Below are 17,500 nucleotides of genomic sequence, written 5' to 3' on the forward strand. Positions count from 1 at the left end.
CTCCTTTACTCTGCCGGTGTCCTGACTCTGAACTGTTACTCTGACCCCTGCTGGTGTCCTGACTCTGAACTGTTACTCTGACCCCTGCTGGTGTCCTGACTCTGAACAGTTACTCTGACCCCTGCTGGTGTCCTGACTCTGAACTGTGTCCTAACCCTAGACTGAACCTGAAGTCAATCTTAATCTCAGACTAGTCCTCTGCTCTGTTTCCCAACTGTCTCCTGACTCTATTCTATAGCCTTCCTATGGCCAGGTTCCTGTCTCCTGACTCTATATCCTTGCTATGGTCAGTGTCCTGTCTCCTGACTATTCTGTATCCTACCCATGGTCAGTGTCCTGTCTCCTGACTATTCAGTGTCCTGACAGTTGTCTGTGTGGCTTTAAGACTGAATCGGAACTCCTTCTCAATCATGAACTAGAGTTATGCCTCTGGTCTTCTTCTTGATAGTGGTCTCTACGGTCTGTGTTGCAGGTCTGACTGGTCTATGTGTCCTGCCTCTAGACAGTCCTAACTGTAGTCTCTACGGTCTGTGTTGCAGGTCTGCCCATCATGCAGGTGAAAATAGATATCTCCAGACAGCAGGTTGAGAAGATCTTTGGTCTGGACGACTATTGGTGCCAGTGTGTCGCCTGGAGCACTACGGGAACCCAGAAGAGCCAAAAGGCATATGTCAGGATCGCCTGTAAGTATTACTGATATAAAGCCCCAGTCAGGATCATAAAGCCCCAGTCAGGATCTTTCTTTTTTTCTCTCTCTCTCTCTCTCTCTCTCTCTCTCTCTCTCTCTCTCTCTCTCTCTCTCTCTCTCTCTCTCTCTCTCTCTCTCTCTCTCTCTCTCAACAACCAACACAGGACATAATAGCTGTTTCTGACGAGAGGGCGGGGTCAGCTCCAATACATCAAATGGGGCCGACCAATCAGCTGCTTAGGGGAATTTCAGGAAGCCATCCTGAAACAAACAAAACCATAACACAGAAACTGGGGAACATAACACACACTCTTGGCATTCTCTCAACCAGCTTCATGAGGTAATCACCTGGAATGCATTTTAATTAACAGGTGTGCCTTGTTAAAAGTTAATTTGTGGAATTTCTTTCCTTAATGCATTTGAGACAATCAGTTGTGTTGTGACAAGGTAGGGTTGGTATACAGAAGATAGACCTATTTGGTTAAAGTGGCAGGGTAGCCTAGTGGTTAGAGCGTTGGACTAGTAACTGGAAGGTTGCAAGTTCAAACCCCTGAGCTGACAAGGTACAAATCTGTCGTTCTGCCCCTGAACAGGCAGTTAACCCGCTGTTCCTAGGCTGTCATTGAAAAAAAGAATTTGTTCTTAACTGACTTGCCTAGTTAAATAAAGGTAAAATTAAAAATGGAATTAAATATTATGGCAAGAACAGATCAAATAAGCAAAGATAAACGAGTCCATCATTACTTTATGGCATGAAGGTCAGTCAATCTGGAAAATGTCAATAACTTTTAAAGTGTCTTCAAGTGCAGTCGGAAAAACCATCAAGCGCTTTTATGAAACTAGCTCTCATGAGGACCGCCACAGGAAAGGAAGACCCAGAGTTACATCTGCTGCAGAGGATCAGTTAGAGTTATCAGCCTCGTTTGAAGCAGAAATAAATGCTTCAAAGTTCAATTAACAGACATCTCAAAATCAACTGTTCAGAGAAGAAACAGCCCCTCTGGTCTTCATGGTCAAATTGCTGCAAAGAAACCACAACTAAAGGACACCAATAATAAGAAGAGACTTGCTAGGGCCAAGAAACATGAGCAATGGACTTTAGACCAGTGGAAATCTTTCCTTTGGTCTGATGAGTTCAAATGTTTTATTTTTGGTTCCAACCAAAATTGTGAGACGCAAAGTAGGTGAACGTATGATGTCGGGTTCCCACCGTGAAGCATGGAGGAGGAGCTGTGATGGTGTGGGGGATGTTTTGCTGGTGACACTGTCTGGGATGTATATATACAGTGGGGCAAAAAAGTATTTAGTCAGCCACCAATTGTGCAAGTTCTCCCACTTAAAAAGATGAGAGAGGCCTGTAATTTTCATCGTATGTTCACTTCAACTATGACAGACAAAATGAGAAAAAAAAAATCCAGAAAATCACATTGTAGGATTTTTAATGAATTTATTTGCAAATTATGGTGGAAAATAAGTATTTCTGGATTTTTTTTCTCATTTTGTCTGTCAGAGTTGAAGTGTACCTATGATGAAAATTACAGGCCTCTCTCATCCTTTTAAGTGGGATAACTTGCACAATTGGTGGCTGACTAAATACTCTTTTGCCCCCCTGTAATTCAAAGCACACAGCATGGCTTACACTAGTATTCTGCGTCGATACGCAAGACCATCTGGTTTGCACTCAGTGGGACTTTCATTTGTTTTTCAACAGAACGATGACCCAAAAAACACCTCCAGGCTGTGTAAGTGCTATTTGACCAAGAAGTAGAGTGATGGAGTGCTGCATCAGATAATCTGGCCTCCACAATCACCCGATCTCAACCCAATTCAGATGGTTTGGGATGAGTTGGACCACAGAGTGAAGGAATAGCAGCCATCAAGGGCTCAGCATATGAAGGAACTCCTTCAAGACTGTTGGAAAAGCATTCCAGTTGAAGCTGGTTGAGAGAATGCCAAGAGTGTGCAAAGCTGTCATCCAATACCCCATTATGACAAAATACCCCATAATGACTCAATACCCCATAATAACACAATACCCCATAATGTCACAATACCCCATTATGACAAAATACCCCATAATGACTCAATACCCCATAATAACACAATACCCCATAATGACTCAATACCCCATAATGACACAATAGCCCATAATGACACAATACCCCTTAATGACTCAATACCCCATAATGACTCGATACCCCATGACACAATACCCCATAATGACTCAATAACCCCATAACGACTCAATACCCCATGACACAATACCCATAATGACTCAATACCCTATGACTCAATAACCCCATAACGACTCAATACCCCATGACACAATACCCATAATGACTCAATACCCTATGACTCAATAACCCCATCATGACTCAATACCCTATGACACAATACCCCATAATGACTCGATACCCCATAATGACTCAATACCCCATGACACAATACCCCATAATGACTCAATAACCCCTAACGACTCAATACCCCATGACACAATACCCATAATGACTCAATACCCTATGACACAATACCCCATAATGACGCAATACCCTATGACACAATACCCAATAATGACTCTATTCCCCATAATGACTCAATACCTCTTAATGACTCAATACCCCGTAATGACATAATGCCCCATAATGACACACTACCTGAAAATAGCTGTGCAGCAATGCTCCCCATCCAACCTGACAGAGCTTGAGAGGATCTGCAGAGAAGAATGAGAAAAACTCTTCAAATACAGGTTTGTCAAGCTTGTAGCGTCATACCCAAGAAGACTGGAGGCTGTAATCACTGCCAAAGGTGCTTCAACAAAGTTCAGATTAAATGGTCTGAATACTTATGTGAATGGGATATTTCCATTTAATTTTTTGTATATAAATTTGCAAGAATTTCTAAAAACCTGTTTTGACTTTGTGATTATGGGGTATTGAGTGTAGATTGATCAGGAATTATTATTATTATTTTAAATTTTTTTGTGAATTTTAGCCCTTTTTCTCCCCAATTTCTCGGTCTCCAATTGTATAGTAGCTACTATCTTGTCTCATCGCTACAACTCCCGTACGGGCTCAGGAGAGACGAAGGTTGAAGGTCATGCGTCCTCCGATACACAACCCAACCAAGCCGCACTGCTTCTTAACACAGCGCATCCAACCCGGAAGCCAGCCGCACCAATGTGTCGGAGGAAACACTGTGCACCTGGCAACCTTGGTTAGCGCGCACTGCGCCCGGCCCGCCACAGGAGTCGCTGGTGCACGATGAGACAAGGATTTCCCTACCGGCCAAACCCTCCCTAACCCGGACGACGCTAGGATAATTGTGCGTCGCCCCACAGACCTCCCGGTCGTGGCCGGTTACGACAGAGCCTGGGCGCAAACCCAGTGTCTCTAAATCCATTTTATATTAAGGCTGTAACATCACAAAATGTGGAAAAAGTCAAGGGGCCTGAATACTTTCCGAAGGCACTATATCTTCCCAACTCTATTGATAATTCAATCTCTGATTCTCCCTAGACTCTCCTGGCAGTATTGATCAATGGATTGTGAATACTGTAATCTCTGAATGACTGTAAAGTTGTTACTATGTCCCTTTAGAGATGACCCGACACAGCCTCCGAGGAGATACAATCTCTGTACATATTTTATAAGAGATACTATTGACCTGCCGGTGGTTATTATGTGACAATGGGGAAAAGACAAGACTCTACTTTACACGTTACTCAAGTCTGTGAGGCCAAGTCAATCATTGTAATGTGTCTTTGGGGATGAAAATAGACTCATAGTGGTGTCTGACAGTACAGATAGCCTGTAGAGAAGACATTCTCATAGGGGTGTCTGACAGTAGAGATAGCCTGTAGAGAAGACACTCTCATAGGGGTGTCTGACAGTACAGATAGCCTGTAGAGAAGACATTCTCATAGGGGTGTCTGACAGTACAGATAGCCTGTAGAGAAGACATTCTCATAGGGGTGTCTGACAGTAGAGATAGCCTGTAGAGAAGACATTCTCATAGGGGTGTCTGACAGTACAGATAGCCTGTAGAGAAGACATTCTCATAGGGGTGTCTGACAGTACAGATAGCCTGTAGAGAAGACATTCTCATAGGGGTGTCTGACAGTAGAGATAGCCTGTAGAGAAGACATTCTCATAGGGGTGTCTGACAGTAGAGATAGCCTGTAGAGAAGACATTCTCATAGGGGTGTCTGACAGTAGAGATAGCCTGTAGAGAAGACATTCTCATAGGGGTGTCTGACAGTAGAGATAGCCTGTAGAGAAGACATTCTCATAGGGGTGTCTGACAGTAGAGATAGCCTGTAGAGAAGACATTCTCATAGGGGTGTCTGACAGTACAGATAGCCTGTAGAGAAGACATTCTCATAGGGGTGTCTGACAGTAGAGATAGCCTGTAGAGAAGACATTCTCATAGGGGTGTCTGACAGTAGAGATAGCCTGTAGAGAAGACACTCTCATAGGGGTGTCTGACAGTAGAGATAGCCTGTAGAGAAGACACTCTCATAGGGGTGTCTGACAGTAGAGATAGCCTGTAGAGAAGACACTCTCATAGTGGTGTCTGACAGTAGAGATGGCCTGTAGAGAAGACATTCTCATAGGGGTGTCTGACAGTAGAGATAGCCTGTAGAGAAGACACTCTCATAGGGGTTTCTGACAGTAGAGATAGCCTGTAGAGAAGACACTCTCATAGTGGTGTCTGACAGTAGAGATGGCCTGTAGAGAAGACATTATCATAGTGGTGTCTGACAGTAGAGATAGCCTGTAGAGAAGACATTCTCATAGGGGTGTCTGACAGTAGAGATAGCCTGTAGAGAAGACACTCTCATAGGGGTGTCTGACAGTAGAGATAGCCTGTAGAGAAGACACTCTCATAGTGGTGTCTGACAGTAGAGATGGCCTGTAGAGAAGACATTCTCATAGTGGTGTCTGACAGTAGAGATAGCCCCCTAGGCCACGTCAATGCTTTCTAACATAATTTGAAATAAGATTCAATGAATGATGTTGTGGAGGGACAGTACAAATGGAACCCTATTCCCTATGTAGTGCACTACATTTGTACAGATCCTTATGGGCCGTGGTCAAACGTAGTGCACTACATAAGGAATAGGATGCATCCATACATAATGATCTACACCACAGTATATATATATATATATATATATATATATATATATATATATATATATATCAGCAATGACATCTATGATGAGAATAAAAACAGACTGGAGATTTAGCAGTGTGAGGCAGTGCCAAATCTGCCTAGGGATGTGAGAGAGAGAGAGAGAGAGAGAGAGAGAGAGAGAGAGAGAGAGAGCTATACATATGCCCAGGCTGTGAGCAGAGCAACAGGCCCAACCCCCACTAATACACCCCCCTAAACCCCAACCTGCAACCTAAGAGGTATGTATATCAATCAGATGCTCACCATGCTCTGCTCACACCTACAGTAATGGAGAACAACACAAATCTGTTACTATCAAATATTGTAAAATACACGGTCTGAGCAGGAAAAAGAGCAGGAACCCAGACTCCATCAAATACATTGGGTGACAGTATTCCCTGCCAAATATGGCCACCATGACATAACTGTGACAAAACAACCAACAAAAATGGGTCATAACTCCTACGCTCGCTGGGTCTGTACAAAGTCAATAGTAGACTTCGAGGGGACTCCTATGGTAGGTACACTTACAGCTCATTGCTTTGAAGTAGTACTGTAGTCTACTTTATCACTGACCTCAACCCAGAGTCTCTCAGAGTGTTCACAGTCAGCCCACTGACCTCAACCCAGAGTCTCTCAGAGCGTTCACAGTCAGCCCACTGACCTCAACCCAGAGTCTCTCAGAGTGTTCACAGTCAGCCCACTGACCTCAACCCAGAGTCTGGGTTGAGGTCAGATGGAAGGATGGAAGGAAAGTAGTGTGGAAATCTACCAAAAAACAATTAGGCAAGAACAAATTAATTCCCCTTGAGACAACTTCCCGGACAAAACATTCCACTGTAATAGTGTAAACTTGGCAGCAGAAAACATCAAAACATTTCAAGCAGACAACCTAAGAAAATTAACAACAATGACAAATGGTTGGATGAAGAATGCAAAAACCTAAGAAAGAAATTGAGAAACCTGTCCAACCAAAAACATAAAGACCCAGAAAACCTGAGTCTACGCCTTCACTACAGTCACTAAAAAAATACAGAAATACACTACGGAAAAAGAAGGAACAGCACATCAGATATCAGCTCAATGTAACTGAAGAATCCATAGACTAGCCCCTTCTGGGAATATTGGAAAACACAAAATAAACAACAACACTAAGAATTATCTATCCAAAATGGAGATGTATGGGTAAACCACTTATCCAATCCTTTTGGCCCTATAACAAAGAACAAACAGCAAAACCATATACATGATCAAATCCACATTTTTGAATCAACTATTAAAGACTCGCAGAACCCACTGAATTCTCCAATTACATCGAATGAACTACAGGACCTTTTACCAAATTATCATATAACGGACCACGTATTCACCCTGCACACCCTAATTGACAAAGTAAACAAACCAAAACAAAGGGAAAGTCTTCTCATGCTTTGTTGACTTCAAAAAATATTTTGACTCAATTTAACATGAGGGTCTGCGTTTCAAATCGATGGAAAGTGGGGTTTTTTGGAAAAAATACGACATTATAAAATCAATGTACACAAGCAACAAGTGTGCTGTTAAAATTGGCAAAAAACACACATTAAACCACAGGGATGCAGCTTAAGCCCCACCCTCTTCAAAATATATATCAACGAATTGGCGAGGGCACTAGAACAGTCTGCAGCGCCCGGCCTCAACCTTACTAGAATCTGAAGTAAATTGTCTACTGTTTGCTGATAATTTGGTGTTTCTGTCCCCAATCAAGGAGGGCCTAGAGCAGCACCTAGATCTTCTGCACAGATTCTGTCAGACCTTGGCCCTGTCAGACCTGGGCCCTGTCAGATCTGGGCCCGACAGACCTGGGCCCTGACAGACCTGGGCCCTGTCAGACCTGAGCCCTGACAGACCTGGGCCCTGACAGACCTGGGCCCTGTCAGACCTGGGCCCTGACATACCTGGGCCCTGACATACCTGGGCCCAGACAGACCTGGGCCCTGATAGACCTGGGCCCTGACAGACTTGGGCCCTGACAGACCTGGACCCTGACAGACCTGGACCCTGACAGACCTGGGCCCTGACAGACTTGGGCCCTAACAGACCTGGGCCCTGACAGACTTGGGCCCTGACAGACCTGGACCCTGACAGACCTGGGCCCTGACAGACCTGGGCCCTGACAGACTTGGGCCCTGACAGTAAATCTCAGTAAGACCAAAATAATGGTGCTCCAAAAAAGGTCCAGCTGCCAAGACAACACAAATACAAATTCCAACTAGACACTGTTGCCCTGGAACACACAAACAACTATACATATCTTTGCCTAAACATCAGATCCATAGGTACCTTCCACAGAGCTGTAAACGATCTGAGAGACAAGGCAAGAAGGGCCTTCTATGCCATCAAAAGGAACATAAAATTTGACATACCAATTAGGATCTGGCTAAAAATACTTGAATCAGTCATAGAGCCCATTGCCCTTCATGGTTGTGAGGTCTGGGGTTCTGCTCATCAACCATGAATTCACAAAATGTGACAAACACCAAATCGAGACTCTGCATGCAGAATTCTGCAAAAATGTCCTCTGTGTACAACATAGAACACCAAATAATGCATGCAGAGCAGAATTAGGCAGATACCCACTAATTATCAGAATCCAGACAAGAGACCTTACATTCTACAACCACCTAAAAGGAAGCGATTCCACAACCTCCCATAATAAAGCCATCACCTCCAGATTGATGAACCTGGAGAAGAGTCCCCTAAACAAACTACTCCTGGGGCTCTGTTCACAAACACAAACAGACCCCACAGAGCCCCAGATCGGCAACACAATTAGACCCAATCATTAGAAAACAAAAACACAATTACTTGACACATTGGAAATAATTAACAAAGAAACTGAGCAAACGAGAATGCTGTTTGGCCCTAAACAGAGAGTACACAGTTGCAGAATACCTGACCACTGTGACTGACCCTAAACAGAGAGTACACAGTTGCAGAATACCTGACCACTGTGACTGACCCAAACTTAAGGAAAGCTTTGACTATGTACAGACTCCGTGAGCATAGCCTTGCTTTTGACAAATGCCGCCGTAGGCAGACGTGGCTCTCAAGAGAAGACAGGCTATATGAACACTGCCCACAAAATGAGGTGGAAACTGAGCTGCACTTCCTAACCTCCTGCCCAATGTATGAACATATTGGAGACACATATTTCCCTCAGATTACACAGATCCACAAAGAATTTGAAAACAAATCCAAGTTTGATAAACTCCCATATCTACTGGGTGAAATTCCACAGTGTGTCATCATAGCAGCAAGATTTGTGACCTGTTGCCGCAAGAAAAGGGCAACCAGTGAAGAACAAACATCATTGTAAATACAACCCATATTTATGTTTATTTATTTTCCCTTTTGTACTTTAACTATTTGCACATCGTTACAACGCTGTATATATACACTGCTCAAAAAAATAAAGAGACTCACACTGTCAATCACACTGCTGTTGAAATCAAACTGTCCACTTAGGAAGCAACACTGATTGACAATAAATATCACATGCTGTTGTGCAAATGGAATAGACAACAGGTGGAAATTATAGGCAATTAGCAAGACACCCCTAATAAAGGAGTGGTTCTGCAGGTGTTGACCACAGACCACTTCTCAGTTCCTATGCTTCCTGGCTGATGTTTTGGTCACTTTTGAATGCTGGCGGTGCTTTCACTCTAGTGGTAGCATGAGACGGAGTCTACAACCCACACAAATGGCTCAGGTAGTGCAGCTCATCCAGGATGGCACATCAATGCGAGCTGTGGCAAGAAGGTTTGCTGTGTCTGTCAGCGTAGTGTCCAGAGCATGGAGGCGTTACCAGGAGACAGGCCAGTACATCAGGAGAAGTGGAGGAGGCCGTAGGAGGGCAACAACCCAGCAGCAGGACCGCTACCTACGCCTTTGTGCAAGGAGGAGCAGGAGGAGCACTGCCAGAGCCCTGCAAAATGACCTCCAGCAGGCCACAAATGTGCATGTGTCTGCTCAAACGGTCAGAAACAGACTCCATGAGGGTGGTATGAGGGCCCGACGTCCACAGGTGGGGGTTGTGCTTACAGCCCAACACCGTGCAGGACGTTTGGCATTTGCCAGAGAACACCAAGATTGGCAAATTCGCCACTGGCGCCCTGTGCTCTTCACAGATGAAGGCAGGTTCACACTAAGCACATGTGACAGACGAGCAGTCTGGAGATGCCGTGGAGAACGTTCTGCTGCCTGCAACTTCTTCCAGCATGACCGGTTTGGCGGTGGGTTAGTCATGGTGTGGGGTGGCATTTCTTTGGGGGGCCGCACAGCCCTCCATGTGCTCGCCAGAGGTAGCCTGACTGCCATTAGGTACCGAGATGAGATCCTCAGACCCCTTGTGAGACCATATGCTGGTGCGGTTGGCCCTGGGTTCCTCCTAATGCAAGACAATGCTAGACCTCATGTGGCTGGAGTGTGTCAGCAGTTCCTGCCAGAGGAAGGCATTGATGCTATGGACTGGCCCACCCGTTCCCCAGACCTGAATCTAATTGAGCACATCTGGGACATCATGTCTCGCTCCATTCACCAACGCCACGTTGCACCACAGACTGTCCAGGAGTTGGCGGATGCTTTAGTCCAGGTCTGGGAGGAGATCCCTCAGGAGACCATCCGCCACCTCATCAGGAGCATGCCCAGGCATTGTAGGGAGGTCATACAGGCACGTGGAGGCCACACACACTACTGAGACTCATTTTGACTTGTTTTAAGGACATTACATCAAAGTTGGAACAGCCTGTAGTGTGGTTTTCCACTTTAATTTTGAGTGTGACCCCAAATCCAGAACTCCATGGGTTGATAAATGTGATTTCCATTGATAATTTTTGTGTGATTTTGTTGTCAGCACATTCAACTATGTAAAGAAAAAAGTATTTAATAAGAATATTTCATTCATTCAGATCTAGGATGTGTTATTTTAGTGTTCCCTTGATTTTTTTGAGCAGTGTATAATGTGCCATTTGAAATGTCTTTATTATTGTGGAACCTGTGTGAGTGTTTACTGTTTATTATTTATTTCTCTTCTGTTAATTTTCTAAACCCTTTGCTTTGGCAATGTTAACATATGTTTCCTATGCTAATAAAGCCCTTAAATACAAAAATATGCATTATTCCAAACAGAACAGACCAGAGAGGAACAGAACAGGGAGGAATGTATCCTCACAGAGAGAGACGGGAGGGGCAGACATACCTTATAGAGAGAAACAGGGGGTGAACATATTGACCCTCACAGAGAGAGAGACAGGAGGGTAGCAGATTAACCCTCACAGAGAGAGAGAGAGAGAGGAGGGTATTAGACATACCCTTAGAGAAAGAGAGAGAGAGAGAGAGAGATAGAGGCATGAGGATAGTAACGCATTGTGAGTCACAACTGGAGGTCAATACCATCATGGATATCTCAACCCAATAACCTACTAGAGGAGGTTTAATGAACCATAATAATAACCTTCACTGAGACCTAAACCCTCGAGCACATTCCCAAAATGACTTTTTTGGAATCCCTTCAAACTTAAACCATCACCACATTTCCACATGTTCCTTCCTCAATATTAGTCAATCCAGAGTGTCTTCAGCTGGATGGAGAGGTTGTAATGTGGAGCCCCAGGCAGACAGGCAGGCAGACAGGCAGGCAGACAAGAAGCCTCCCAGGCAGACAGAAAAGAAGCCTCTCAGGCAGACAGCCTCCCAGGCAGACAGCCTCCCAGGCAGACAGCCTCTCAGGCAGACAGCCTCCCAGGCAGACAGCCTCTCAGGCAGACAGCCTCCCAGGCAGACAGCCTCCCAGGCAGACAGCCTCTCAGGCAGACAGCCTCCCAGGCAGACAGCCTCCCAGACAGACAGCCTCCCAGACAGACAGCCTCTCAGGCAGACAGCCCCCCAGGCAGACAGCCTCTCAGGCAGACAGCCTCCCAGGCAGACAGCCTCTCAGGCAGACAGGCAAGTTGGAGGTCTCGGCGGTGTCCCACATGACACCATATTCCCTATATAGTGCACTACTTTCGAACAGAGCCCAGTGCACTTCATAGGGAATAGGGTGCAGTTTAGGACACACCCTCAGTGTTAATGTGTCCGCTCCAAGCCCTCTCTGCTGTGTGGTAATGTGATTGGTTTCTGTTGATGCCTAGACACACACACCATCCTAAACCAGCCAGGCAGGGTGTAATGCAGCCACATGGTGTGTTATCGATCCTTCTCAGAGAGAGAGAGAGAGAGATAGATAGAGAGAGAGAGAGACACGGAGAGAGACACAGAGATAGAGAGACACACAGAGACAGACAGACAGACAGACAGACAGACAGACAGACAGACAGACAGACAGACAGACAGACAGACAGACAGACAGACAGACAGACAGACAGACAGACAGACAGAGAGAGAGAGAGAGAGAGAGAGAGAGAGAGAGAGAGAGAGAGAGACAGAGAGAGAGAGATCCACAAAGAATTCGAAAACAAATCCAATTTTGATAAACTCCCATATCTACTGGGTGAAATACCACAGTGTGACATCACAGCAGCAAGATGTGTGACCTGTTGCCCCAAGGGCAACCAGTGAAGAACAAACACCATTGTAAATACAACCCATATTTATTTTCCCTTTTGTACTTTAAAGGAAATTCTAGATGATTCTCTTCCTCCAACTTTGTGGGAACAGTTTGGGGAAGGCCCTTTCCTGTTTCAGCATGACAATGCCCCCGTGCACAAAGCGAGGTACATACAGAAATGGTTTGTTGAGATCGGTGTGGAAGGTCTTGACTGGCCTGCACAGAGCCCTGACCTCAACCCCATTGAACACCTTTGGGATGAATCGGAACGCCGAATGCGAGACAGGCCTCATCACCCCCAACATCAGTACCCGACCTCACTAATGCTCTTGTGGCTGAATGGAAGCAAGTCCCCACAGCAATGTTCCAACATCTAGTGGAAAGCCTTCCCAGAAGAGTGGAGGCTGTTATAGCAGCAATGTTCCAACATCTAGTGGAAAGCCTTCCCAGAAGAGTGGAGGCTGTTATAGCAGTAATGTTCCAACATCTAGTGGAAAGCCTTCCCAGATGAGTGGAGGCTGTTATAGCAGCAATGTTCCAACATCTAGTGGAAAGCCTTCCCAGAAGAGTGGAGGCTGTTATAGCAGCAATGTTCCAACATCTAGTGGAAAGCCTTCCCAGAAGAGAGGAGGCTGTTATAGCAGCAATGTTCCAACATCTAGTGGAAAGCCTTCCCAGAAGAGTAGAGGCTGTTATAGCAGCAAAAGGGGGACCAACTCCATATTAATGCCAATGATTTTAAAATGAGGTGTTCGATGAGCGGGTTTTTGGTAAAGTAGTGTATTTGCCACGTCCTTGGAGCAGTTTAGCAGCTAACTGCAGCTGTCTCAACAGAAAGTCATGTTCTATGACTGCCAGGAACCTTATTTTTCATGTTTCTCATGACTTTTGTTGTTGTTGTTGCGTTTTGATGGAGGGGCGGGTTGTTTTACATGTTCCAGGTCACTTATAGAAGAGGTATTCTGACCTCAATGGATATATATATATATAAATCTGAAATAAAACAGTTTATTTCATGTTGTAATGATTTTCATGTTTTCCTTTTTCAGACCTGAGGAAGAACTTTGAGGAGGAGCCAATGGCGAAGGAAGTAGCTTTGAACCAGGAAGTGTTGTTACGCTGTCATCCTCCAGAGGGCGTACCAGCAGCTGAGGTGAGGTTAGAGATAGGAGACGTGGACTGTGGTCCGATTCTTTACCTTTATACCCGAAATGTAAACTTGCTCACTCCCCCTCGAAGCACTTCAAAGCACTTCAAACATAAAGTTACACTGGAAATTTACAACCAAACCTTAGATCAGTGTCTGTGGGCCGGCTTCATAATCCTCTTCAAAGTGTGATAGAGAGGCCCCTGTCTTCCAATAAGCTTCACCCTCCTCTTCAAGGCATGATAGTTGCCTTGCAACAGTTATATCTCTAATTATTATCTCTTGAGGTAATGTTTTGGTAATAGGAAGTACCAAGAACAAGATTAGAACCTCGTTTTAGAGACCAAACTGAACGATGATTTATAGAGAATGCTGTCTGGCTATGGTATACTCCTCTCTCAAGTAAAAGTATTTCTTTGTGAACAGTTTCTATTGTCTGTGGTTTGTCATGTCGACTACGGGGTGGATCTTTGTTATAAAAGATCTCAGTTGCCATTATGTTGAAACTCTGAGTTGTGTGTGGTTTGTAAACTCTCCTTATTTAGTAATACAGGAAATTACCACGACACTAGCAACAGCAATTCTACTAGCTACTTGGAGAAGGGATCCCTCAGAGAAACACAAACTGGACAAACTACTCTCACAGGGATTAGACTGGACATAACCTTTCAGACAGAGACACAGCTACTCTCACAGGGATTAGACTGGACATAACCTTATAGACAGAGACATAACCTTACAGACAGAGACATAGCTACTCTCACAGGGATTAGACTGGAGGGATTAGACTGGACATAACCTTATAGACAGAGACATAACCTTACAGACAGAGACATAGCTACTCTCACAGGGATTAGACTGGACATGACCTGACAGAGACACAGCTACTCTCACAAGGATTAGACTGGACATAACCTTATAGACAGAGACACAGCTACTCTCACAGGGATTAGACTGGACATAACCTTATAGACAGAGACATAACCTTACAGACAGAGACATAGCTATTCTCACAGGGATTAGACTGGACATAACCTGACAGAGACACAGCTACTCTCACAGGGATTAGACTGGATATAACCTTATAGACAGAGACACAGCTACTCTCACAGGGATTAGACTGGACATAACCTTATAGACAGAGACACAGCTACTCTCACAGGGATTAGACTGGATATAACCTTATAGACAGAGATATAACCTTACAGACAGAGAAACAGCTACTCTCACAGGGATTAGACTGGACATAACCTTACAGACAGAGACACAGCTACTCTCACAGGGATTAGACTGGACATAACCTTATAGACAGAGACATAACCTTATAGACAGAGACACAGCTACTCTCACAGGGATTAGACTGGATATAACCTTATAGACAGAGACATAACCTTATAGACAGAGACATAACCTTATAGACAGAGACATAACCTTATAGACAGAGACATAACCTTATAGACAGAGACATAACCTTATAGACAGAGACATAACCTTACAGACAGAGACACAGCTACTCTCACAGGGATTAGACTGGACATAACCTTATAGACAGAGACATAACCTTATAGACAGAGACATAACCTTATAGACAGAGACATAGCTACTCTCACAGGGATTAGACTGGAAATAACCTTATAGACAGAGACATAACCTTATAGACAGAGACATAACCTTACATACAGAGACATAGCTACTCTCACAGGGATTAGACTGGACATAACCTTATAGACAGAGACATAACCTTATAGACAGAGACATAACCTTACATACAGAGACATAGCTACTCTCACAAGGATTAGACTGGACATAACCTTACAGACAGAGACATAACCTTATAGACAGAGACATAACCTTATAGACAGAGACATAACCTTATAGACAGAGACATAACCTTATAGACAGAGACATAACCTTACATACAGAGACACAGCTACTCTCACAGGGATTAGACTGGAAATAACCTTACAGACAGAGACATAACCTTATAGACAGAGACATAACCTTATAGACAGAGACATAACCTTATAGACAGAGACATAACCTTATAGACAGAGACATAACCTTATAGACAGAGACATAACCTTATAGACAGAGACATAACCTTATAGACAGAGACATAACCTTACATACAGAGACACAGCTACTCTCACAGGGATTAGACTGGACATAACCTTATAGACAGAGACATAACCTTATAGACAGAGACATAACCTTATAGACAGAGACATAACCTTATAGACAGAGACATAACCTTATAGACAGAGACATAACCTTATAGACAGAGACATAACCTTACAGACAGAGAAACAGCTACTCTCACAGGGATTAGACTGGACATAACCTTATAGACAGAGACATAACCTTATAGACAGAGACATAACCTTACATACAGAGACATAGCTACTCTCACAGGGATTAGACTGGAAATAACCTTATAGACAGAGACATAACCTTACATACAGAGACATAGCTACTCTCACAGGGATTAGACTGGACATAACCTTATAGACAGAGACATAACCTTATAGACAGAGACATAACCTTACATACAGAGACACAGCTACTCTCACAGGGATTAGACTGGACATAACCTTATAGACAGAGACATAACCTTATAGACAGAGACATAACCTTATAGACAGAGACATAACCTTATAGACAGAGACATAACCTTATAGACAGAGACATAACCTTACAGACAGAGAAACAGCTACTCTCACAGGGATTAGACTGGAAATAACCTTACAGACAGAGACATAACCTTACAGACAGAGAAACAGCTACTCTCACAGGGATTAGACTGGACATAACCTTATAGACAGAGACATAACCTTATAGACAGAGACATAACCTTACATACAGAGACATAGCTACTCTCACAGGGATTAGACTGGACATAACCTTATAGACAGAGACATAGCTACTCTCACAGGGATTAGACTGGACATAACCTTACAGACAGAGACATAGCTACTCTCACAGGGATTAGACTGGACATAACCTTATAGACAGAGAAACAGCTACTCTCACAGGGATTAGACTGGAAATAACCTTATAGACAGAGACATAGCTACTCTCACAGGGATTAGACTGGAAATAACCTTACAGACAGAGACACAGCTACTCTCACAGGGATTAGACTGGACATAACCTTATAGACAGAGACACAACCTTACAGACAGAGACATAACCTTATAGACAGAGACATAACCTTATAGACAGAGACACAGCTACTCTCACAGGGATTAGACTGGACATAACCTTATAGACAGAGACATAACCTTATAGACAGAGACATAACCTTATAGACAGAGACATAACCTTATAGACAGAGACATAACCTTATAGACAGAGACATAACCTTATAGACAGAGACATAACCTTACAGACAGAGAAACAGCTACTCTCACAGGGATTAGACTGGACATAACCTTATAGACAGAGACATAACCTTATAGACAGAGACATAACCTTACATACAGAGACATAGCTACTCTCACAGGGATTAGACTGGACATAACCTTATAGACAGAGACATAGCTACTCTCACAGGGATTAGACTGGACATAACCTTACAGACAGAGACATAGCTACTCTCACAGGGATTAGACTGGACATAACCTTATAGACAGAGACATAACCTTATAGACAGAGACACAGCTACTCTCACAGGGATTAGACTGGATATAACCTTATAGACAGAGACATAACCTTATAGACAGAGATATAACCTTACAGACAGAGAAACAGCTACTCTCACAGGGGATTAGACTGGACATAACCTTACAGACAGAGACACAGCTACTCTCACAGGGATTAGACTGGACATAACCTTATAGACAGAGACATAACCTTATAGACAGAGACACAGCTACTCTCACAGGGATTAGACTGGACGATA

The 17,500-nt window shown here is 43.9% G+C and overlaps 1 protein-coding gene across 1 annotated transcript in view; it reads left to right on the forward strand.

Moving 5' to 3' along the window:
- LOC121840360 (netrin receptor unc-5 homolog) overlaps positions 1-17,500 on the forward strand; it is a 402,121-nt gene that overhangs the window by 364,394 nt on the left and 20,227 nt on the right. Inside the window, exons 3-4 of the mRNA XM_042303025.1 lie at positions 540-683; positions 13,502-13,605. Of these exons, the coding sequence (XP_042158959.1) occupies positions 540-683; positions 13,502-13,605 (248 nt within the window). The remainder of the gene's footprint in view (positions 1-539; positions 684-13,501; positions 13,606-17,500) is intronic.

The sequence above is a fragment of the Oncorhynchus tshawytscha genome, linkage group LG21 (assembly GCF_018296145.1).
Source record: "Oncorhynchus tshawytscha isolate Ot180627B linkage group LG21, Otsh_v2.0, whole genome shotgun sequence".
NCBI lineage: Eukaryota > Metazoa > Chordata > Actinopteri > Salmoniformes > Salmonidae > Oncorhynchus > Oncorhynchus tshawytscha.